The following is a 20,621-nucleotide window of genomic DNA, read 5'->3' as shown; positions in this document are numbered from 1 at the left end:
CAACCATGATGGGTTACAAAGCCCTTTCTCCTCCCTTAACTCACAGGGTCCCTCAGTTTCCCTGCGAAATGGATGTTACTGCATCCACCTTGGTGCTAAGAAAACTGGGGCTCCAGAGTACCGTGTACTGAAGAGTGCCTAAACCTGAAATTGTAAAAACCTGGGTTCGTGCATGAGCTGTGCGACTCACTCAGTGACTTGCCAAGGCCTAAGAGCTTGGGTTTCCCCCCCAGAAGACGGGAGAAATTTGACCAGTGGCTCCTAAGGTCCCTTCTGGGGCTAAAGACTAAAGTTCTAGGTTGTATGCCTTGTTACCACGAGTCAAGAGGAGAAGGTCGTAAGTCTTAGGATCTAATCCGAAAGGTTTACTCACATACACAAATAATGATCTTGAGGCCAAACGAGCAAACTGCCAGGGAGGGCGAAATAAACTCAGGTTTACACAGAGGAGGAAAAACACTTTGGGAGTTCAGGGCATGCCGCGTGAAGGGCTGTTATCAGAGTTGGTCTTGAAGGATGGCCAGAAGTTAAACGGGATGAAGTGAAAGTGAAAGTGAAGTCGCTCAGTCGTGTCCGACTCTGCGACCCCATAGACTGTAGCCTACCAGGCTCGTCTATGGGATTTTCCAGGCAAGAATACTGGGGTGGGTTGCCATTTCCTTCTCCAGGAGATCTTCCCCACGCAGGGATCAAACCCAGGTCTCCTGCATTGTAGACAGATGCTTTACCGTCTGAGCCACCAGGGAAGTCTCTTAAATGGGATGAGAAAGGGCATTCCAGGAGTTGTACCAGCATAAGCAAAGTGACTAAACAACAACACAACATCACCAGAGCCTAGCCTGCAATCAGCCCCAGCTGGAAGGCAGACTGATGAGAAGAAGGGGGCTGGGAGCTCCCGCTGCTCCCCATGGCTCGGATCCTCAGAGTCAGGCAGATAATGGCCCTGCACCTGCTCTTGCAGGGCAGAGAAGCACGCCATGTTCACAGAGCTGCAGGCTGGAAAGGCTTTAGCACCTTCAGAGTCTGGGCTCCTGCAGGTGTATGACCTGGGAAGGATGCCTGGATCCCACTGTGAACATCCCTCCTGCCGCACCAGGCCTGATCACCGGCAGGCGGGAACGCCTAGCAGCCAAGTGAGCAGAGGCTCACAGCAAAGGCTTTCATAACGGAGTCACCTCCATGGTTTTCAGAGAGTGGTCACCTGGGGTTAAGGACATGCCACCAGGGCAGCAGGTACTTGGCTCTCAAGGCAGAAAGATGGGTGTCTTCTCCCTTCTGACTAGAGGAGATGTGAGGGACAGTACTCTGCCTCCCCTTTAGTCTCAGAATCACGGGACATTAAAACCAGAAGGGCTCTTGGTCCAACAAACCCATTTTACAGATGAGGAGACCGAGGCCAAGGGCGAGCAGGTGGCTTATCTAAAGCCCATCAGACCAGGAGCAAGGTTCGGGCCTGAACTCAGTCCTGGGCCACAGACAATCTGAAGCCAAAAACACCGTATACAAACGGACAACAGGAAAAGCAGCTCTGGGAAGAGGAGGACTGACGAGTGTCAGATGCTGGGGACTCTAAATTCGGCACTGAGGAAGCAACCGGAAATGGAACTCGGATGCAGGTGTATAAACGCTGGAGAAACAGGCAAAGTCCCTTAAGAGAAAGCACTAAAAAGAATGGACAGAGAGAAAAGGACACTCTGAGGGGCAGGGGAGAAAACTCAAGGCATTCAGGCTACATGACCTCGGTCTTCTCAGCCGGAGGTGAGGCCACCCGTGAGAACAGTCTCCATGGAGACTGGACTAGAGGTCTGTGGTGCAGACTCAGAAGGGGAGCCCTGGGGCACTTCAGGGCCCACTGGGGGTTCATGAGGCTCCGGAACAGCTCGGGGCTTGGATTTCACTGAACCTGTGATCTGTGCTTGGACCAGAAGGCACAGCCCATGGCTCTCCAGCAATGCCTGGCAGTCCTGGAGAAGCAGCAGAGGAAGCAGATGGGCCTGCATGCGTGTCGAAGGGGGTTCAAGCGACAGTCACAGGGGCAGGAGAATCAAAGGGCAGATGGGGACACAAAGGACATGCCTGAGGCTTGACCGGGCGGGGAGGAAGACCAGGGCAGGAGGGGGTTGTTGAGGGCCAAGGCCACATGCGGAGGAACTGGAAGGAGGGTAAGAAACAACAGAATCCTGGATCTTATCCTGGCCACAGGATTAGAAACAAGAGAATCCTGGATCTTGGAGTGAATGGACAGTGACAGGACGCAAGGTGCATTTGGGTGAGGTCTGCTCAAACGAAACTTCAGTGAGTGGAAACTGGGTCTGGAATATTTAGAGGTATCAACAGCTTGAGTTCTGAGTTTGCCTGGGGAGGAGGAAAATGGGCACTTGAGGCCTTGAAGGATGGGAAGAGAGTGCTGAGGTCAGAGGGTGCAGCACTGAGTGGTCCAACCTGAAGGAAGCAGAAGTACACAGTGGAGGGGACACGGGTGGTGGGTCTGCCCTTCCCTGAGCCTCAGGGGCCAAAGGGAGCGTCTCCAGCTCACGGGAAGGAATCGGGACCATGAACTCAAGGAGGCAGCAGGATGCTCATGGCAACAGTCAAGGGTAAGGGAGTGGGCTGCAGGCAGACAGGAGGTCCTGAAGGTGGGGAGGAAGTTGGTGGTGTAGAGGGGGCATCCAGTGGGTGCAGGGGGACACATCTGCCCAGCAGGCACTGTAACCCAGGCACACTGAAGCCCTGGCTGCACTCCATCACCGCAGACTGAGCACCACAACATCCATCTCAGGTAGACCCAATTTCCAGGCGTCGACTCTGAGTATCTCCTTACAACCATCATGCATAGCCCCAGGAAGTAATTAAAAAGTGTCTTTCAGGTAGAAAGGCTTAGCTACACAGGAGGAGCTCCAGGGCTCAGTTCAAATATCTCCTAGCCGAGAACTCACCCTTTCATATTCTGTCTAAAATAGCACTGCCCCTTCCTCTATCTCCTCACTCTGCTTTATTTTTCTTAACCCTTATTACCACCTGTCATATTACGCAGGTATTACATACATACACGGCATTATCCACTGCTTAGAACAGGACCTAGTGCACAACATGCACTCAGTAAATATTTTAGATTGCTGAATAAATTCTTTTTGAAACCCAAAGCTAGATTCTACTGGGAATGGAAACTCTGAAGTCTTTCTTGCTTTTTAAAAGAATAAAGCTGACAGTATGACATTCCTTGATTTCAAACTATACTACAAAGCTACAATAATCAAAACAGTCTAGTACGGACACATAGCTCAATGGAACAGAGAGCCCAGAAATGAACTCACATTTATATGATCAATTAATCAACAACAAAGAAGGCAAGAATATAAAATGCAGCAAAGACAGCCTCTTCAATAAATGGTGTTGGGAGATCTGTACAGCTATAGGTAGAAGAATCAAACAACTTCTATCTCATACCACATACAAAAATAAATTCAAAATGGATTAAAGACTTAAATATCAGGCCTGAAATCATAAAACTTCCAGAAGAAAACATAGGCAGTATGCTCTTTGACAATAATCTTAGTAGTATTTTTTTTAATATGTCTCCTTAGGCAAGGGAAACAAAAAAAAATGAATGCAACTATACCAAACTAAAAAGCTTTTACACCATAAAGATAACTATCAGCAAAATAAAAACACCACCTACTGAATGGGAGATCTTTACAAGCGACATATCTGATAAGGGATTAATGTCCAAAATACAAGAAGATCTCCTACAACTCAACATCAAAAATATCCACACGATCCTATTTAGAAATGGGTAGAAGATCTGAATAGACATTTTTCCAAAGTAGAGACACAGATCGCCAACAGAAAACATGAAAAGATGATCAACATCACTATCAGGAAAATGCAAATCTAAACCACAATGAGGGACCCATCACCTCACACCTGTCAGAATGGCTATTATCAAAAACACAACCAAAAACAAGTATTGGCGAGGATATGGAGAATAGGGACCCCTCGTGAACTGTTTATTGGTGGGAATGTAAACTGATGCAGCCACTATGGAAAAGAGTATGGAGAGTCCTCAAAAAATTAAAAACAGAACTACTATATGATCGAGCACTTCCACTCCTGTATATTTATCCAGAGAAAACAAAAACACTAATGAGCAAAGATATACGTGCTCTTACGCTCATTGCACTGTTATTTATAGTAGCTAAGATATGCAAGCAACCCAAGTGCCCATCAATAGATGAATGGATCAAGAAGATGCGGTATCTAAACATACATGTCAGAATACTACTCAGCCATAAAAAATAATGACATCTTGCCATTTGTGACAACGTGAATGGATCTAGAGGGTATTATGCTAAGTGAAATCAATCAGACAGTGAAAGACAAATATGGTATGATATCACTTATGTGTGGAGTCTAAGAAACAAATGAACAAACATTACAAAATAGAAACAGAATTATAGATACAGAAGACAAACAGGTGGTTGCCAGGAGGGAAGGAAGGAGAAAAAAATAGGTGAAGGTGATTAAGAGGTACAAACATCCAGTAGTTGCAAAATAAATGAGTCACAAGTCTGAAATGTACAGCAAGGAGAATATAGTCAGTAACTATGTAACATTTTTGTATGGCAACAGGTTGTAAATAGGCTTATTGTGGTGATCATTTACAAATGTACAGAAATATCGAACTACCATCTTGTGTAACAGGAACTAACATAGGACTGTAGGTCAGTTATAAAATAGATAAAGAAATAAATAAAAGAGTGGTTCTGAGCTGTGTTGAGTTCACTTACTCAGGCACCTCCACTATGGACAGTTCTGTCTCAGGCAAAGTGAGGGAAGTCTTTGCTGACCAAACACAACCTCCTGGAGCCTGCAAGATGGCTCTCGAGCGATGCCAAGACCTGCTCGGACCACCCGGCGCCAGAGTCCACTAAGTCTGGCTGCGATTCAGCTGTGTTCCCAGCACCTGCTCTCTACACCTGGCAAGAGTCCACGAGAAGAGGGTGGCACAGCCTCTTCTGCTAGTTAAAAATACACACAGCATCCCCAGAAGAATTCTTATAATGAGATTTCTTTCTACCTCCTCTAGAGATGTGCCTCCACTGCATCCTCGTGCTTGGAAATGTCTCCCTAGCATCTCCCCACGTGCAACAAGATACTGGACACCTCCGGGGTGGGGCGTCATGGATGCATCACCTCACGTGGGCGCCAGCATCTCCATCCCAAGGCTCTTCACCCCAACAGTATTGCAGTTTTACTCCTATCTTTCTCTACCAATTTCTAGTAACCATGGACCTGTGATTACCCAGTCCATCATGTAAGGAATCAAAGGAATACTTACCGGAACCTGGGCAGAGTCGAGGAACTGGAGGCCAAAGTAATCTGTTTCCACCAGGTCTAAGTGATACACAATCTGATCAAACAAATCCTGGCCTTTGGCATGTTTCTGGAAGATAAAGGGTAGATGAAATTTTAGGAGGTGACAGTGGATAAGAAACAAGATTTTTTTTAAAAAAAACCAAACAACAAAATCACTTTCCTCTCTTTACCATACACTTATGTGTCAGAGTACACAAATTTGTTTAAATGCAATTTTTTTTATTATAATACAAACTCATGATTAAATCTAAAGCATACATGATGACAAGAAAATCCCACCAAACTACTACTTTATAGGATGATTAGGGAACCAACACCTTATTATGATAAATGCTTAGTAAATAAATAAAAAAAAAGTCAAGCATTGATCCTGCCTTTAGCTGGAGCACTAGGAAACCAAAGAGTTGCTGTTGTTTAGTCGCTAAGACATGTCCCACTCTTTTGCGACCCCGTGGACTGCAGCCTGCCAGACTCCCCTCTCCATGGGATTTCCCAGCCAAGAATACTAGAATGGGTTGCCATTTACTTCTCCAGGGGTTCTTCCCAACCCAGGAATCAAACCCTCATCTCCTGCACTGCAGGCAGATTCCTTTCCACTGAGCCACCAGGAAAGACAAACCAAAGAGTAGATGACAGCATATACAAAAATTAACTGAAAATGAATCAAAGACCTAAATGTAAGAGTTAAAACTATAAAACTCAGAATAAAACATACATGCAAATCTTCATGACCCTGGATTAGGCAAAAGTTTCTTAGGTAAGATACCAAAGGCACAAGCAACAAAAGAAAAAACAAACTGGACATCATCAAAATGTAAAACTTTTATGCTTCAAAGAACATCAAGATATCAAGAAAATAAAAAAGACAATCCAGAATGGAAGAAAATTTTACAAAGCATACTTCTGATAAGTGACTTCTCTAGAACACATAAAGAATTATTACAACTCAATAATAAAAAGACAAATTTAAACACAGGTCAAGGATATATAGAGATGAGGGTTTCCTGGGTGGCACAGTGGTAAAGAAGCCGCCTGCAGTGCTGGAGATGGGGGTTCGGCCCCTGGATTGGGAAGATCCCCTGGAGAAGGAAATGGCAACCCACTCCAGTATTCTTGCCTGGAGAATCCCATGGACAGAGGAGCCTGGCGGGCTACAAGGGGGTCTCAAAGAATCAGACCTGACCAAGTGACAGAGCACACAGAGAGAGAGAGGGAGAGAGAGAGAGAGAGATAGTTCACCTAAGAGAGATGAACAGCCAACAGGCATATCAAAAGATGCTCAACATCATCAGTCATCAGGGAAGTGCAAATCACAACCACAATTAGACACTTTACACCCACTCGGAGGGCTATAACAAAAAAAGACAGATAATCAATGTTGGAAAAATTGGAACCCTCTTATATTGCTGATGGGAATGTCAAATTGTGTAGCTAATTTAGAAAAGAAGCCTGGAAACTTCTTAAACAGTTAAACATAGAGTTACTATTTGACCCAGCAATTCCACTTCTAGGTAAATATCCAAGGAAAAATGAAAACATTATGCTCACACAGAAACTGGTACAAAAATGTTCACAGCAGCATTATTTATAATAGCCCCAAAGTGGAAGCAACCTGAATGTATATCAATTAATGAATGGATAAACAAAATGTAGCATATCCATACAATGAAATATTATTTGGCCATAAAAAGGAATAAAGTTCTGATACACGCTACAACACTGATGGACTCTGAAAACATTATACTAAGTGAAAGAACCTGGTTATAAGTAATTATTGAGATGTCCACATATTATTTGAGATGTCCAGAACATTAAGTCTAGAGACAGAAATTATATTGATAATTAGTAACTGCTTAGGACTGCCAGGTGTATGGGGTGACAGCAAAGATAAACAAGATTTGGGGGGGTTGGTTAATGAAGTGTTCTAAAATTGACCATGGTCATAGACGTGCAACTCTATGAATATACTAAAACCCACTAAATTCATATGTTTCAGATAGGTGAATGTACGGTATGTGAATCTCTATAAATAAACTACTAAAAATAGCAGAGAGCCAGAGTTTTTCTTTAGAGCAGTATTCCAGCAAATAAATGAAGAAAGAATAACAAAACTGTGATAACACAATTTTGTAGCTTCTAATGAATGGCAGGCTCTAAGTATTGGATGCCAGTAGCTACTAACATTGCAACAGGAGACAGATAACCAGGTGAAAAACATCCGACCACCCAAGGTATGATCTTGCTCCCCCACACCTCTTTCCACAGGAAAAAAAAAAAAAGAAATCTACCTGGGGAGTGGTTAAACCACTAGATCCAACTGTAGGAAATGCAGAGGAATGTTCTAAACTACAAAGAACCACAATTGGCAAGATCCAGCCTGTGGGAAATTCTAGAAACTCCTCAGGACGAATGACCCAGTTTCCTCAACAAGCAGAACATAGGGGAGAGAAGAGATAGAGAGGACACGTACAGATTGAAAGAGATTTAAAAGATATTTGTAAACAGCCAAGCTTAACTTGCAGTATCCAAGGATGCACACTTGGGTGAGCAAACTTAGAAAGACAGTAGAGAAGTGATTACAATAAAGTCAGGGTAGGTGTTGCTCCTGGGGTGGGGCATGGGGCTGGGAGGAGGCAACAACCGTGGACTTCCGGCTGGCTGGCAGGGTTCCGGCTTTTGATGTGGGCGATGGTACCTGGGTGTCTGTCTACTTTCTAGAAGCTCATTAAACTGTACCTTTGTTTCCTTTGTACGTCTCTATTTGTGTTATATAAATAACAGCGATAACAAAAAGTTTTAAAAAAATAAAATAAAAACTTCATCAATGAATTACAGTCTCCTTCCTTCCCGGAAATACTCCTCTGAAAGCAACAATTCAACACAAGATTCCAGGAGGCTCGACATGCAGTGACATTCTCTGTAAATGAATCTAGTGGAGAAACAGGGCGGGACTGGGGGCGGGCAAAAAGGAGAAACAATCAAAATTCCAATAGCAGAACACAGCACTGGGGCCCACCAGCACGTAAGAATACTATTCGGCTGTTACAAAAGAGAATGATGATGAGACAGAACTATGGAAAATTCTTACGACAAACGTTCACTAAACAGAGCACAAGGGAACAGAAAACTGCGATTCCAGCTACATAAATCTATGTATGTACTGCACATGGACTACTTGATAAAAACAGGAGAGTGGCAAAAATTACAACAGTTGCGATAAGCATGGAGACACGATGGATGGTTTATTTCCCAAGTTTTCCTTAACACTGATCTTTTGGCAGTTGTTAGGCAACAAATACAAAGTTAAAAAAAAAAAAATCACAATTCTGGCACCGTTCCTCCTTGCCCATAACAATCCATTCTCTGCAGGTATTTTTTCCAATTACTATCCAGTGCTACCGGCCCCATGCAACACCTATTAGCATGGTGCCAAGGCTTCATTAGCAGGTTTCCTAGCGGGAAAGAACTAGTCAGAGTAAAGCTTTAGCAGCAGGATGGCAGAAACAACTGGGCTGCGAGTAAGCAAGAGACTTCTAGTCCCAGATGCACCACTAATTGCAACCTTAAAGCAATTCATAATCTCCCCCAATCCATATGGCCACCCTCGACTTCCCCCCATGGCTGCGAATCAGACCTGGCCATGGTCCCCTGAATATACAGGGCAACTAAAACTCAACTGACCCCAAATCCAACCTACTCCCCACCTGGGTCTTTGGGTTCAGGGTTTACCATCCAGGTACATAATTTTAACACTCCCAGGGTCTGAATTCAAAAAAGCACAGTTCCGCAAATGTAAAATGAGGGGGGTTAGCCAAAGTCTTTGTCTAGGTCATTCCAAATTTTATTTTTCTGATGTCTTTCTAAAATGGCTCTTAATTTAGAAGTAGCTCAAGGTGGTGGTTGGGAAAATAACCTTTCTAGGGGTAGTGGGTCCTTCTGCCAATGTAAGATGGGCTCCTCTTACTGGTAGACCCTCACTCAGGCTGGACATGGAGGTGGCAGACAGCAGAGTCTGGAGGGTAATATGTACCATTTTTACTCACCTATAAACATTTCCCCCACTCACCTCCCGAACAAGTACACTCTTTGGTCTCTTCTGCTGGAAGAGGGAATTCCCAGTGGCCCTTACTGGGTCTAAAAAGAGTCTGATGAAATTATGAGGGCTGGAATGAATAGAAAGGTCCTTGAAACAGAGGTCCCAGGGGGCTGAAGACAGGAGGATCAAGACCACAGCACTTGAATCAACTATCGCTCACTCCTCCCAGAGAGGATGGATGGACAAGATGGATGGATGGATGGGGCATGTGTAGGGTCTAGGGCCATGAAATGGATCTTCTGGAGGGGCCATGCTAAAGCACAAAGAACAGACTGATATTTCCCAAGCAGCAGACCTAAAAATGACAATACACTCATTAAAATCTTTTCAAATTAAGTTTTCCATGAACAAGTATCTAGGGAACTGTCCTGTACTTCCAAGGCCATTTACCTAAACACGATTTTGTGGCTATTACATGAAGTGCTATCAAGTGATTACACAAGGAGATCAGTTAATGTGACAAGACTAGAAGCTGATCCTGTTGCCTCATCGTTAACTAAGTCGCCCTCTATGTTATGAATTCATTCACTCACTCATTCAACAAATGTTTATCAACTGCTCATCAAATGCCAGTCACTCTTCCAGGCAATGGGGTACACCAGGGTCACAAAGTCTGGAAGGAGCAGCTACAGGAAACTACAGAAGAACAAATTCTTCTTGGGGAACCAAGTCAGCCTAAAAAGCTTAAGACCCGAGCCCATGGGTCACAGTACTACTTTATCTCCCTGCCTTCCCAAGCTGAATATACTCAGTGTAAAATCTTTCAAAGTTCTGATCACCATCTTGAAATCCAACTATAAGACACGTATGGAGAGTTGCCCCCAAACACAGCAGGATCTACAGAGCTCTACCCTTGAGTTCTTTCATCCACATCACCTAGTTTTTCTGCCTCCCATCTCAACACATCACTTTTCACAAGGACCAGCAACTAGTGGTTTGGAGAGAGTGTCTCTCTATAGCAGCTCTTTCTGATCTGACAGGAGCTAAAAATAACCATGCACATTAAAACTATGTAAAATAAGGGTACCGGCTTGCCAGCTAAAGACAGGGTCAGGCAGGCAGCCAGCAGGGAAAGGTATGGACATTGTGATACCTTTGCTGGCCAGTCAGAGGTTCCGATTTAGTCTATCTGCTGGTTCCCAGCCAAGGTCCCGATAAGGAAGACTGCTGGACAGCTGATGTCTTAACTGTCCCGCAGATAAATGAACCAGCCTGACCCTCTCAGATAAGATGCAACGGGCAACGTCTCACTGCAGCCTGACCCACGTGCAATGTAATAAGTCAACAGTGGTCCTGGAAGAACAAAGAAGATAGAAGGCCAGCCATCCAACTCTCATTAATCTCCACAGCATCCAATGCTGTGCATCCCAGGTAGGCTTGAAAGGAGGAAATAAGCTGTGTGTGAGACTGACAGTCAAGCGTGTACATCCTAGGTGGTGGAAAGCATGCCATCTGGGCAGAGAAAGGATTTCAGGGGCCTTGGAGGCACACAAGGCTCTCTCCCCTCCATCCACTGGCTCCACATTCATCAGAGGGCAAGTCCCTCTGCACCCAACTTCGGAAGGCTCTCTCTTTCCTCTCCATTACAGCTCAGGCCACATCACCCCATCTGTGGGCCACAGCAAGAGTTCCTTGAGTGGTCCAAGGTTATCACTCCAGTTATCAATTATTGACCTTATGTTTTATAATATATGGAAACTTGATAAGCACAGAGGGACAGAGGGCGGAGGTGGAGGAGAGGGTGGGAGTAGGGGTAGAGTCTTTCTTTAGCTCTAAGTATTAAGGTGACCATCTGATGGTGGCCTCAAACTGGTTATAAACACACACCGTTGTCCCAAGGTGGAGCCACACCCTGGGACTCTTAGAGGCCAAAATGTTGGGTTGGAAAACCAGCTCGATTTCTTTTCTAGAAATATGACTTGACTTTAGGCAACTCCCATGCCGAGTCCCAGCTTCTCCATCTGAAAAATGGGTGCTCTCCTCTACCCTATCCACCCTGCTAAGTCACTGCATTAATAAAAAAGAAAGCAAACAAGCATCCGCTGTCAACTGCAGTGTCCTATACACACAAAGGAATTAACTATCACTTTCATCCAAACCTTATTTCTCTCACATGTCCACAGGAATAACACAATGTGTTTTTTTTTGCCAAATGCTGAACAAGTACCGACAAAGGTCCATCTAAACAAAGCTATGGTTTTTCCAGTAGTCATGTATGGATGTGAGAGTTGGACTCTAAAGAAAACCAAGCGCCAAAGAATGCATGCTTTTGAACTGTGGTGTTGGAGAAAACTCTTGAGAGTCCCTTGGACTGCAGGGAGATCAAACCAGTCAATCCTAAAGAAAATCAGTCCTGAATATTCACTGGAAGGACTGATGCTGAAGCTGAAACTCCAATACTCTGGCCACCTGATGCAAAGAATTGACTCATTGAAAACGACCCTGATGCTGGGAAAGATTAAAAGCAGGAGGAGAAGGGGACGACAGAGGATGAGATGGTTGGATGGCATCAACAACTCGATGCACATGAGTTTAAGCAAGCTCCGGGAGTTGATGATAGGCAAGGAAGCCTGACGTGCTGTAGTCCATGGGATCGCAGAGTCGGACACGACTGAGTGACTGAACTGAACAAATACATGATCTAGTAATCCCATTGAAAGGAAAAGAGGCTAGCCTGGCTTTGGGATTTTGAGTAGACCCATGTTAGTTCTTAGAGATCAACTCCTTCCTTTAACCACCCCTTGTTTCAACAGCTCTCAGGACTGGAACTGTTCTCACCAGTCGTCTTCCTGGCCATTGGTTCCCAGAAGGTACCTGCCTCAAGGCATCTTTCAACTGCCTTTAGGAAGTGCTAATTTCATGGTTAGTTACTACTTCCTACCCTTACCCCCAGACTTGATAACTTGCTACTTTTCTCTGAACCTGCATGTGTACACAGAGGGGCCAGGGGTCTATGGTCCCACTGCCATCACTACTAAGTCATCACAAAGAAATATACACTGTTAAAAAAAAAGAAAGAAAGAAAGAAATATACACTGTTCACACCAGGATGTCATAAACACAAATATCTGAAATTACCTAATAAAGTTACCTTGAAATTTCATCCTAAGTGAGAAACAGCAGCTCAGCCATCAGCAAGATCTGGTGACTCAAAACTGAAATCTACTGATGCAAAGACAATGCAGAGGATCCCTAATCTGCTGGACTGAAGGCCAGGTTGTCGAGCTTATAAATTCCACCTGCCAGTTGAAGAAGGCTTCCATGTTTACCAAGGTTCCATGACCCCAGTTTACAAAGAAAGAGCCTGAGCCTCAGAGAGATCAACATGACCAAATTCCTACTGCTCACAAGTGGCAGGCCAAGAATCAGAACCCAGCCTTCTGGATTCCTAGGACAGAGTTCCTTCCATCTCATCCCACTACTTCTCCAGTCAGTTCATTCACCTCTTTGGCTCCAAACACATGCAACGTGTACAGCCAGCAAAGAAGAAATATTTCTTAAGCCCAATTCAACACACGGCTGCAGAAAGCATGCTTCGTGCACGGTCTTGGCTACAGCTGGGAGACAGGGCCACAAGATCAAACACCAGCAGGCCTCCTGGTGGGAGGTGGGGGGCAATTCCCATTCTGTTTGGAGGCAGGGAAGTTGGGGCAGAATGGAAAGTAGTTGATTCACTCACACACTAACCCAGAAGCCAAGGTACTGTCTGTGGGGGACACCAAGAGTCTGGGCAGCTCCTGGAAATTCAATTTTGGTAAAACAGAGTATGTGTTACTAATTTCCTGACCTGCCTGGCTAACCACCTCTTAGAAATCGGAGGAAGCAACCACTGCCCTTAATTTTGGTCAACAAGGAAGTAAGAACAGTCTTAGAAGAAAGTGTTGTTTTGGTGTGCAAGTCAGTGAAAGGAAGCAGTGTGGATGGAGTTCTCTTCCAACCAGGGGTGCAGGGCTCTCCACGTGGGACACGAGGCCTGGGCGGGTAAATCATTGGCTTAACAGTTCCTGCACAGAGCACCGCCACAATAGCTTCCAGAGATGGAGCGATCAATTTAAAACACTGAGACTGTGCTCCCTTATTACCTGTCGATCAGCTGGTTCCAGGCTGATAAACCATCTTTGGGCAGACAGTCAAAGCTCTCATTTGTTTCTGCTGTGAGAATTAAATGGCCCCAACAGCCATGATCCTACGAACCTTCTTGCAATCAGTGTGGAACACCTAACACCTTCTGATGACCTCAGTTTCTGCCTCCCTATCACTGCTTCTAAGCATGCCTACAACATGTGACTCAGTGGTCAGCTGAAGAGAGACCTTCACCTTTACTCCTCAAAGCACTGAATAAAGCCTGGACACTAAAATTACTTGATCCTGGCAGCCCTAAAAATTGGTTTCACCTGACACTTCAAATATTACACTTCCCCCTCTCAGTAAAACACCCTAAAACAACACAGGTTGAATACTCTTTAATTTGGGGGTAACTACTATCAGGCCTCTTGAGTAACTACTATCAGGCCTACCATCAGGCCTCTTGAGAGTCTCTTGGACTGCAAGGAGATCCAACCAGTCCATCCTAAAGGAAATTACTCCTGAATGTTCATTGGAAGGACTGATGTTGAAGCTGAAACTCCGATACTTTGGCCATCTGATGCAAAGAGCTGACTCATCTGAAAAGACCCTGATGCTGGGAAAGATTGAAGACGAGAGGAGAGGGGGACGACAGAGGATGTGATGGTTGGATGGCATCACCGACTCAATGGACATGAGTTTGAGTAAACTCCAGGAGTTGGTGATGGACAGGGAGGCCTGGCATGATGCAGTCCATGGGGTCACAAAGAGTCAGACACGACTGAGCGACTGAACTGAACTATCAGGCCCAGGCTTCCCTGTTGGCTCAGTGGTAAAGAATCCATTTGCCAATACAGGAGACAGGGTTCAATCCCTGGGTCAGGAAGATCCCCTGGAGGAGCACATGGCAACCCACTCCAGTATTCTTGCCTGGAGAATCCCACAGACAGAGGAGCCTGGTGGGCTACTGTCCGTGGGGTCACAAAGAGTCAGACATGACTTAGCAACTGAGCACACACTTAATATGTGATCCTCAACTGACAGGGACAAAAATATCAGACAACCTCCTAACACCAAGGTCCACTGGACAAATTACTCTTAGAATTCTGGATTGGGAGACTCTCCTCACCTTTATTATTAAGCAAGGTGAATCATGAACCAGTCACAGTGCTCTTGGCCCAACTGAGTCCACACAAAGCTCTAGAGAATTGGATCGGGGGCAGGAGACTGCCCTGAATGACCTCTAAGGCAGGTCAGCTTAGTGCCCTCCACCTTACATTGAAAGAGAAGCAAGTACATGGGGGACTTGAAAGGTCCCAGGTGGCAAGTACCAATCGTGCTAATTTTCACATTGATCTTTTTAAACTGGTGGAACTTACAAACAGGGCTGTCAAGTTTTTCTCCTTTTCCCTTGCATCTGGAAGAGCCTGGTGCTGCTACAACCAAATAGAATATGCTATTAGTGATATTTTGTCATTTCCAAGGTGCGTAACAGTTCTCTAGGGACACTTGTTCTGTGGGAAAAGCCAACTACCATGTGAAAAATCCAACTACCCTAAGACTAGCACGCTGAAGAGGCCATGAACAGATGTTCCTATCAACTGTCCCAGCTGAGTCCAGCCTCCAGCCATCCCTGCCAAGGTGCCAGACATGTGAGCGCAGCCACCGCGAACCGCCCACACTAGTCAATCTTGCAACTAAGTCCTCCTGGGTGACCTGGTCCATGACACGAGGAGCAAAAGAAAATCTCAGCCTGGCCCCACTTCAATGGGTTCTTGACCAACAGAATCCATGAACTATGATAAACGGGGATGCTTTAAACCACTGAGCACTGGGGAATTTGTTATGTAATTAGATAATCAGAAAGAAAACCATGCAAATACACAGATATAACATGTGTGCGTGGCATGTGTGTGTACATAAAAGATTTAGCATGCAAAAAATTTTTCCATAACTTTAAAAACTGTTTCTTAGGAATCCTTACTGTGATGTTAACTCAGGTACCATCTGCTTGGAGACAAGGAATTAGAATAAATATATTGAGTCTAGAAAAAAAAAAGGGGGGGGTAAACAAACTGAAAAACTACTCTTTGAAGGTCACTAACTGTTTAGGAAAAAGATATTAAAATCAAGGGCTGGAATGATTGAAGCTGCCTTCACCAACACTGTATTAAGAACTCAATAAATTGCACTGTAGATGGGGGAGAGGACTGTTAGGGATTCAAAGAGACTTAAAAGACATTATTTACCAAATGCAATGTGTTGTCTGTACTTGGCTCCTGATTCAAACATGCCAACCACCAACCACAAAAAGGTTTTTGAGATGCTGGAGGAAAAGTAAACAAGGACTCGGTATCAGACAACATTGAAGAATCATTGTTCCTTTTGTTGAGTGTGGTAACAGATGGTAGACATGTAGAAAGAGAGAGAGACACCCATTTAGGTATTAACAGGCTAAATGATACAAAGTTGTCTCAGAGTTGCTTGAAAATACTCCAGAGAAATAATAAAATATGGGTGCTATATACAAGATAGTTTCATCATACTATTGTCTCAACTTGTATATTTGAAATTTTCCATAATAAAAACTTAATGAAAACTTCACAAACTGCAAAGAAGTAGAGGGTTGGAAGGTGTCTGGCCACGTGACCAGGGTCCCACACAGGCCCTACTAGGCATCCAAGTTACCAAGTAAGACGCAGAGATGGCTCAGAAATCAACACATTCAAGTTCCTCATTTTACAGATGGGGAAAAACGAGGCCAGACATAGGTCATGTTGCCAGGCAGCCAGTGCAAAGCCAAGAATAGAACACTAGCCTTCTGACCCTGAGGCCAATACAATTTTCTTCCTCAGAACTATCTTGAGACAAATGCATTATGTTACCTGAATAGGAAACAAAAAAAAAAACCAGCCTAGCATTTCTGCTATGGAAAGGTTAGAGATCAAATAGGCAATACCAAAAATTTCAGTGTTAAAAGCTTCTTGGCTATAAAAAGTGACTGGTTTGGGCAAATATTTTTGGCTTTTTAAAATGGTGAATCAGTAAAGGGGTGGGGGGGGGGTGGGGAGAAGAAAGAAACCACAGGAGAAAGGAAAAGAAAATGAAACAAATTTGTGCCTGGCCAAACAGTAACATGCAATTAAAATGATGGATGCCTTTGTGCCAGAGGTTGAGTCTGAAACAAGCTGCTGGAAGAAGGGCAGCCCTGAAAATAAATTGCCAAATCACTTTTTGCAGCCAGATTGCAGATTCCCCATCCATGTGATTCTAAAAGCAAATAACTCCACATAAATAAATATGCAATGAATTCCCAGGAAACCCAGCCAAGAAACATGAACAGAAAGAACTAATTTTGGGTGGACGACTGCCCCCACCGATCCTGCAACTTAGGAACGCAACTAAATTTGCAGAGTGAGGCAGGTCGGTGCTACCTCGCATCATTCCCTCAATTACTGGGTCCTGTAACGACTGCCCCCCTTCTCTCCTTGGAGCCCTTTACAGGGCTGAAAGTTCTGGGTGTCGCAACACACCCCATGATGCAGTGGCTGACAGCATAGACTCTGGGATCAGTGTGGCAGGGATCTGAGTCCCAGCCCTGGTCCTCAGCTTAGGCTGAGACCAGTGTCAGAAATGTCTTACCTGGTAGGAATGTTTGAGGATGGCAAGAAACGAAATGATGAATTTAACTGGGCTTGGCCCCAGGGTTCACCCATAGGGCAGGTCCGTGGAGGCAGACTTCATTCTAGGTGGCCTGTCAACTTGTGGAAGATGAGCTTTACAAGGTGGAGTGACTGGGGAGTATCAGAAGATGAACTATGTCCCCCCCAGATTCATATGTTGAAGCCTTAACCCTCCAATGCTTCCCAACGTGGCTGTAACTGGAGAAGAGGTAATTAAGTTAAAATGAGTTCATTAGCACGTACCCTATCCTATCTGACTGTCCTTATAAACAGGGGTCACACACACAGACATCGAGGCTGCATATAGAAATACCACCGGAAGACAGGAGGAGATGGGGCAGCAAGAGGGCGGCCGTCCACAAGGCAAGGAGAGAGGCCTGACTGCCGGCACCTTGATTCTTGATTCTAGAGACTTCCAGCCTCTAGAACCATGAAAAGATGAATTTCTATTGTTCAAGCCACCGAGACCATGGTACTTTGTTTACGGCAGCCCAAGCCGAGCAATACAGGGAGATTCAAGTTAGGACCAATTTTCAATCTGGCTCAAGCAAACTCCAGATGATGGTGAGGAGCAGGGAAGCCTGGCGTGCTGCAGTCAATGAGTTCACAAAGAGTGGGACACAACTCAGCGACCACCACTTTAGCACTTTCAGTGATCACACCAACCGAGGCACAGAATTCCAGGCCTTAATTTACTCAGCTCGGTGCACTCGGAAGATTTTCAAAACAGGTTAATGAGTGGAAAAGCACATAAAACTTTTAACCTTGTCTCTGGTGAGCGAGACTGTTAGGGTCATAAAACTACAACTGAGGCACCATCATCCATGTCCCTGATGGAGGGGTATAAAATAAAGCTGTCTTGTTACAGGTGGCCTTTGATTTTTCATTCTTCTCTCTCTCTTTTTCCTTTGATGAGTCAGTAGTCTTAAAAAAAAAGTCTCCTGGAAGAAGAAGGCAGAGAATGACACATTCAGAAGAAGAAAAGGAGGGCGTGATGCCTACGGGCACTCCCTGGGTCTGGATTTGCAGGAATGGCATTGTCAAGATTATTATGAGGTGAGTGGTCTGTGTTTAGTGTGAGCCGTGGTGGGAAGATTCTTGGCTGCAAGTTCACCACACAGAAAGTGAGCCTCTCCTTACCCATGAACCAGGAAAAATGTCCCAATCACAGATGCATTTTTAAAAGCAGTAAATAATGAATATCAAACATGGTAAAAAAAAAAAAAAGTATGAACTATTAAAAAAGTATGTAGTATTATGGAATGTTACTTTAAAGTAGAAGACACAAATAGGAAATTATCTACAGAACACACAAATACAGAGGTATTCCCTGGTGGCTCAGTGGTAAAGAAGCCGCCTGCAATGTAAGAGACTCTCGGGTTCGATCCCTGGGTCACGCAGATCCCCTGGAAAAGAGGATGGCAATCCAATCCAGAATTCTTGCCTGGAGAATCCCAAGGACAGAGGAGCCTAATGGGCTACAGTCCATGGGGTCACAAAGAATCTGACATGACTTAGTGACTAAACACACACACACACACAAATACAGCAACTCCTCATCATCTCTCACTGCTATGGACTGGTCATAGCTAACCCCAACATCTCCCAGTTCAACCAGAACTAATCACCTAGGATGACTTCACACGCAAGAGAAGACCTCAGTGACTGAGGACTTCAAATCTGTGTCAAAAGATTTTTCTCCAAGACTGTCTCTAAACCAGGCATTAAACCTCAACCCTTATACCTTCTCAGGGACCTAGGGAGTTACGATAGGGGCAGGAGGAAAATCTGTACAGGGTTATGCAGGTGCCAGCCAGGCCAGCAGGTTCCTGCTGGACAGTGCTCACAAGTGAACTGGGGGCACTCACCACACAGATCTAGTCAACTGCTGCTCTATGAGAAGTCAGACCGTGCTATCAGACTTTCCAGTTGCGCAAGAAAGCTACAAAATCGAAATTCCTTTATGTGAAATGTGGAAATTTTTTAAAGCCTTGTACAGACCTTTAGTCTACTTTTTAATTGGAGCATGACACACGCAGACAAAACTACACAGGTCACATGTGTACCATGCTAGGAATGATCGGAAGTGACCATGACTAGGCAGCCACCGCCCAGGTCAAAAGACAGAACCGTTCCCAGCTCCTGGAAGTCCTGAGCTTGTCTTCCAATCCCGCTCTCTCCCTCCCTCCCACAGGGGCTGCAGGCTGGCTGCGCCCATCTTGCAGCTCTAGACGCAAACGGAAGTGCAGGGTCTGTATTCCTCTACAGCCACGTGGGGCCCGTGCCCCTCCAATCCACGATCCTGATGGCTGAGCAAAGGCACACCGGTGGGCCTTACAGCCCTAAGTGGAAGAGAAATGAGGCCCAAGTGAACGCGCCTTTGTGGATTCACTCACGGCTGAGAAGGACTCGCCAAGGGAGGAGCCCCAGATAAGAAGCCCCAAGTGTGGGTGGAGTGGGAAGGTCAAAGTCACAAAGGGGAGGGTCTGTTCCCCCGAGCAAATGGACAGGGGACAAAAGGACAGGGGAGGTGGCAGGTGCCAGGGGAAGGAAGCCAAAGTTCACAGCCACCAACAAGGGAGAGGGAGAGCTTGCCTGGAGACCCACAGCCAGGGCGACTGGGACCAAATCCCGTGCCCACGAGACTGGCATTTTCCCCAGAGGACACCAAATGGGCCGGATTCCTGGAAGGGGGAGGAATCAACAAAGATTGCCTAGCGTGCCCCGACTTTTAAAACCCTTTTTCAGGGTCTTTATCAATACATGTGAGCTTCCCAGGTGGTGGTAGCAGTAAAGAACCTGCTTGCCAATGCCCAAGATGTAAGAGAGGCAGGTTCGATCCCTGGGTAGGAAAGATCCCCTGGAGGAGGGCATGGCAACCCACTCCAGTATGCTTGCCTGGAGAATTCCATGGACAGAGGAGCCTGGTGGCCTACAGTCCATGGGGTCACCAAGAGTTGGACACAACTGAAGCGACTCAGTTGTGCATGCACGCCCCAAAACACCTGTCACTCAGGTTTGACCAGGATCAGCATTCAGTGTTCTCTTTACTCTTTCCTCCCCATTCCCTCCATTAATTTTTGAACACTTTTTTTGCATGGATGGTGGTGGTACATTTACTTACATTTAAATGTGCAAATCTGAGCTGCTCCATCTTGACAGATGGAAACTACTGTGTTACCACATTTTGACAGATGGAAACATCTGTGCAACCCATGCCCCTGGACCATTCTGCACATTCTATCTCCCCAGATCCTGGGTGCCCCTCCCGGGTCAATTTCTGGCCGTCCTCACTCCCTAGCAACACCCATTCTGAATTGATTCTTCTCCAGATTAGTTTTGCCAGTTCTGGAGTGACACAGAAATGGAATCATCCAGAAGGTACTCTTGTACAAGGCTTA

At 45.3% G+C, this 20,621-nt stretch overlaps 1 protein-coding gene across 8 annotated transcripts in view; it reads right to left on the bottom strand.

The window, feature by feature from the left end:
• The window catches only part of EPB41L4B (erythrocyte membrane protein band 4.1 like 4B), a 137,815-nt gene that overhangs the window by 97,410 nt on the left and 19,784 nt on the right, over window positions 1–20,621 (bottom strand). For all 8 annotated transcript variants that reach the window (XM_043927716.1, XM_043927720.1, XM_043927722.1 and 5 more), the window contains exon 2: window positions 5,339–5,443. In XM_043927716.1, coding sequence (XP_043783651.1) covers window positions 5,339–5,443 — 105 coding nt within the window. The remainder of the gene's footprint in view (window positions 1–5,338; window positions 5,444–20,621) is intronic.

Source organism: Cervus elaphus, chromosome 16, assembly GCF_910594005.1.
Source record: "Cervus elaphus chromosome 16, mCerEla1.1, whole genome shotgun sequence".
NCBI classification, from domain to species: domain Eukaryota; kingdom Metazoa; phylum Chordata; class Mammalia; order Artiodactyla; family Cervidae; genus Cervus; species Cervus elaphus.
Note: the sequence above shows the minus strand (reverse complement) of the source record. Positions and strands in the feature narration are given on the sequence as shown.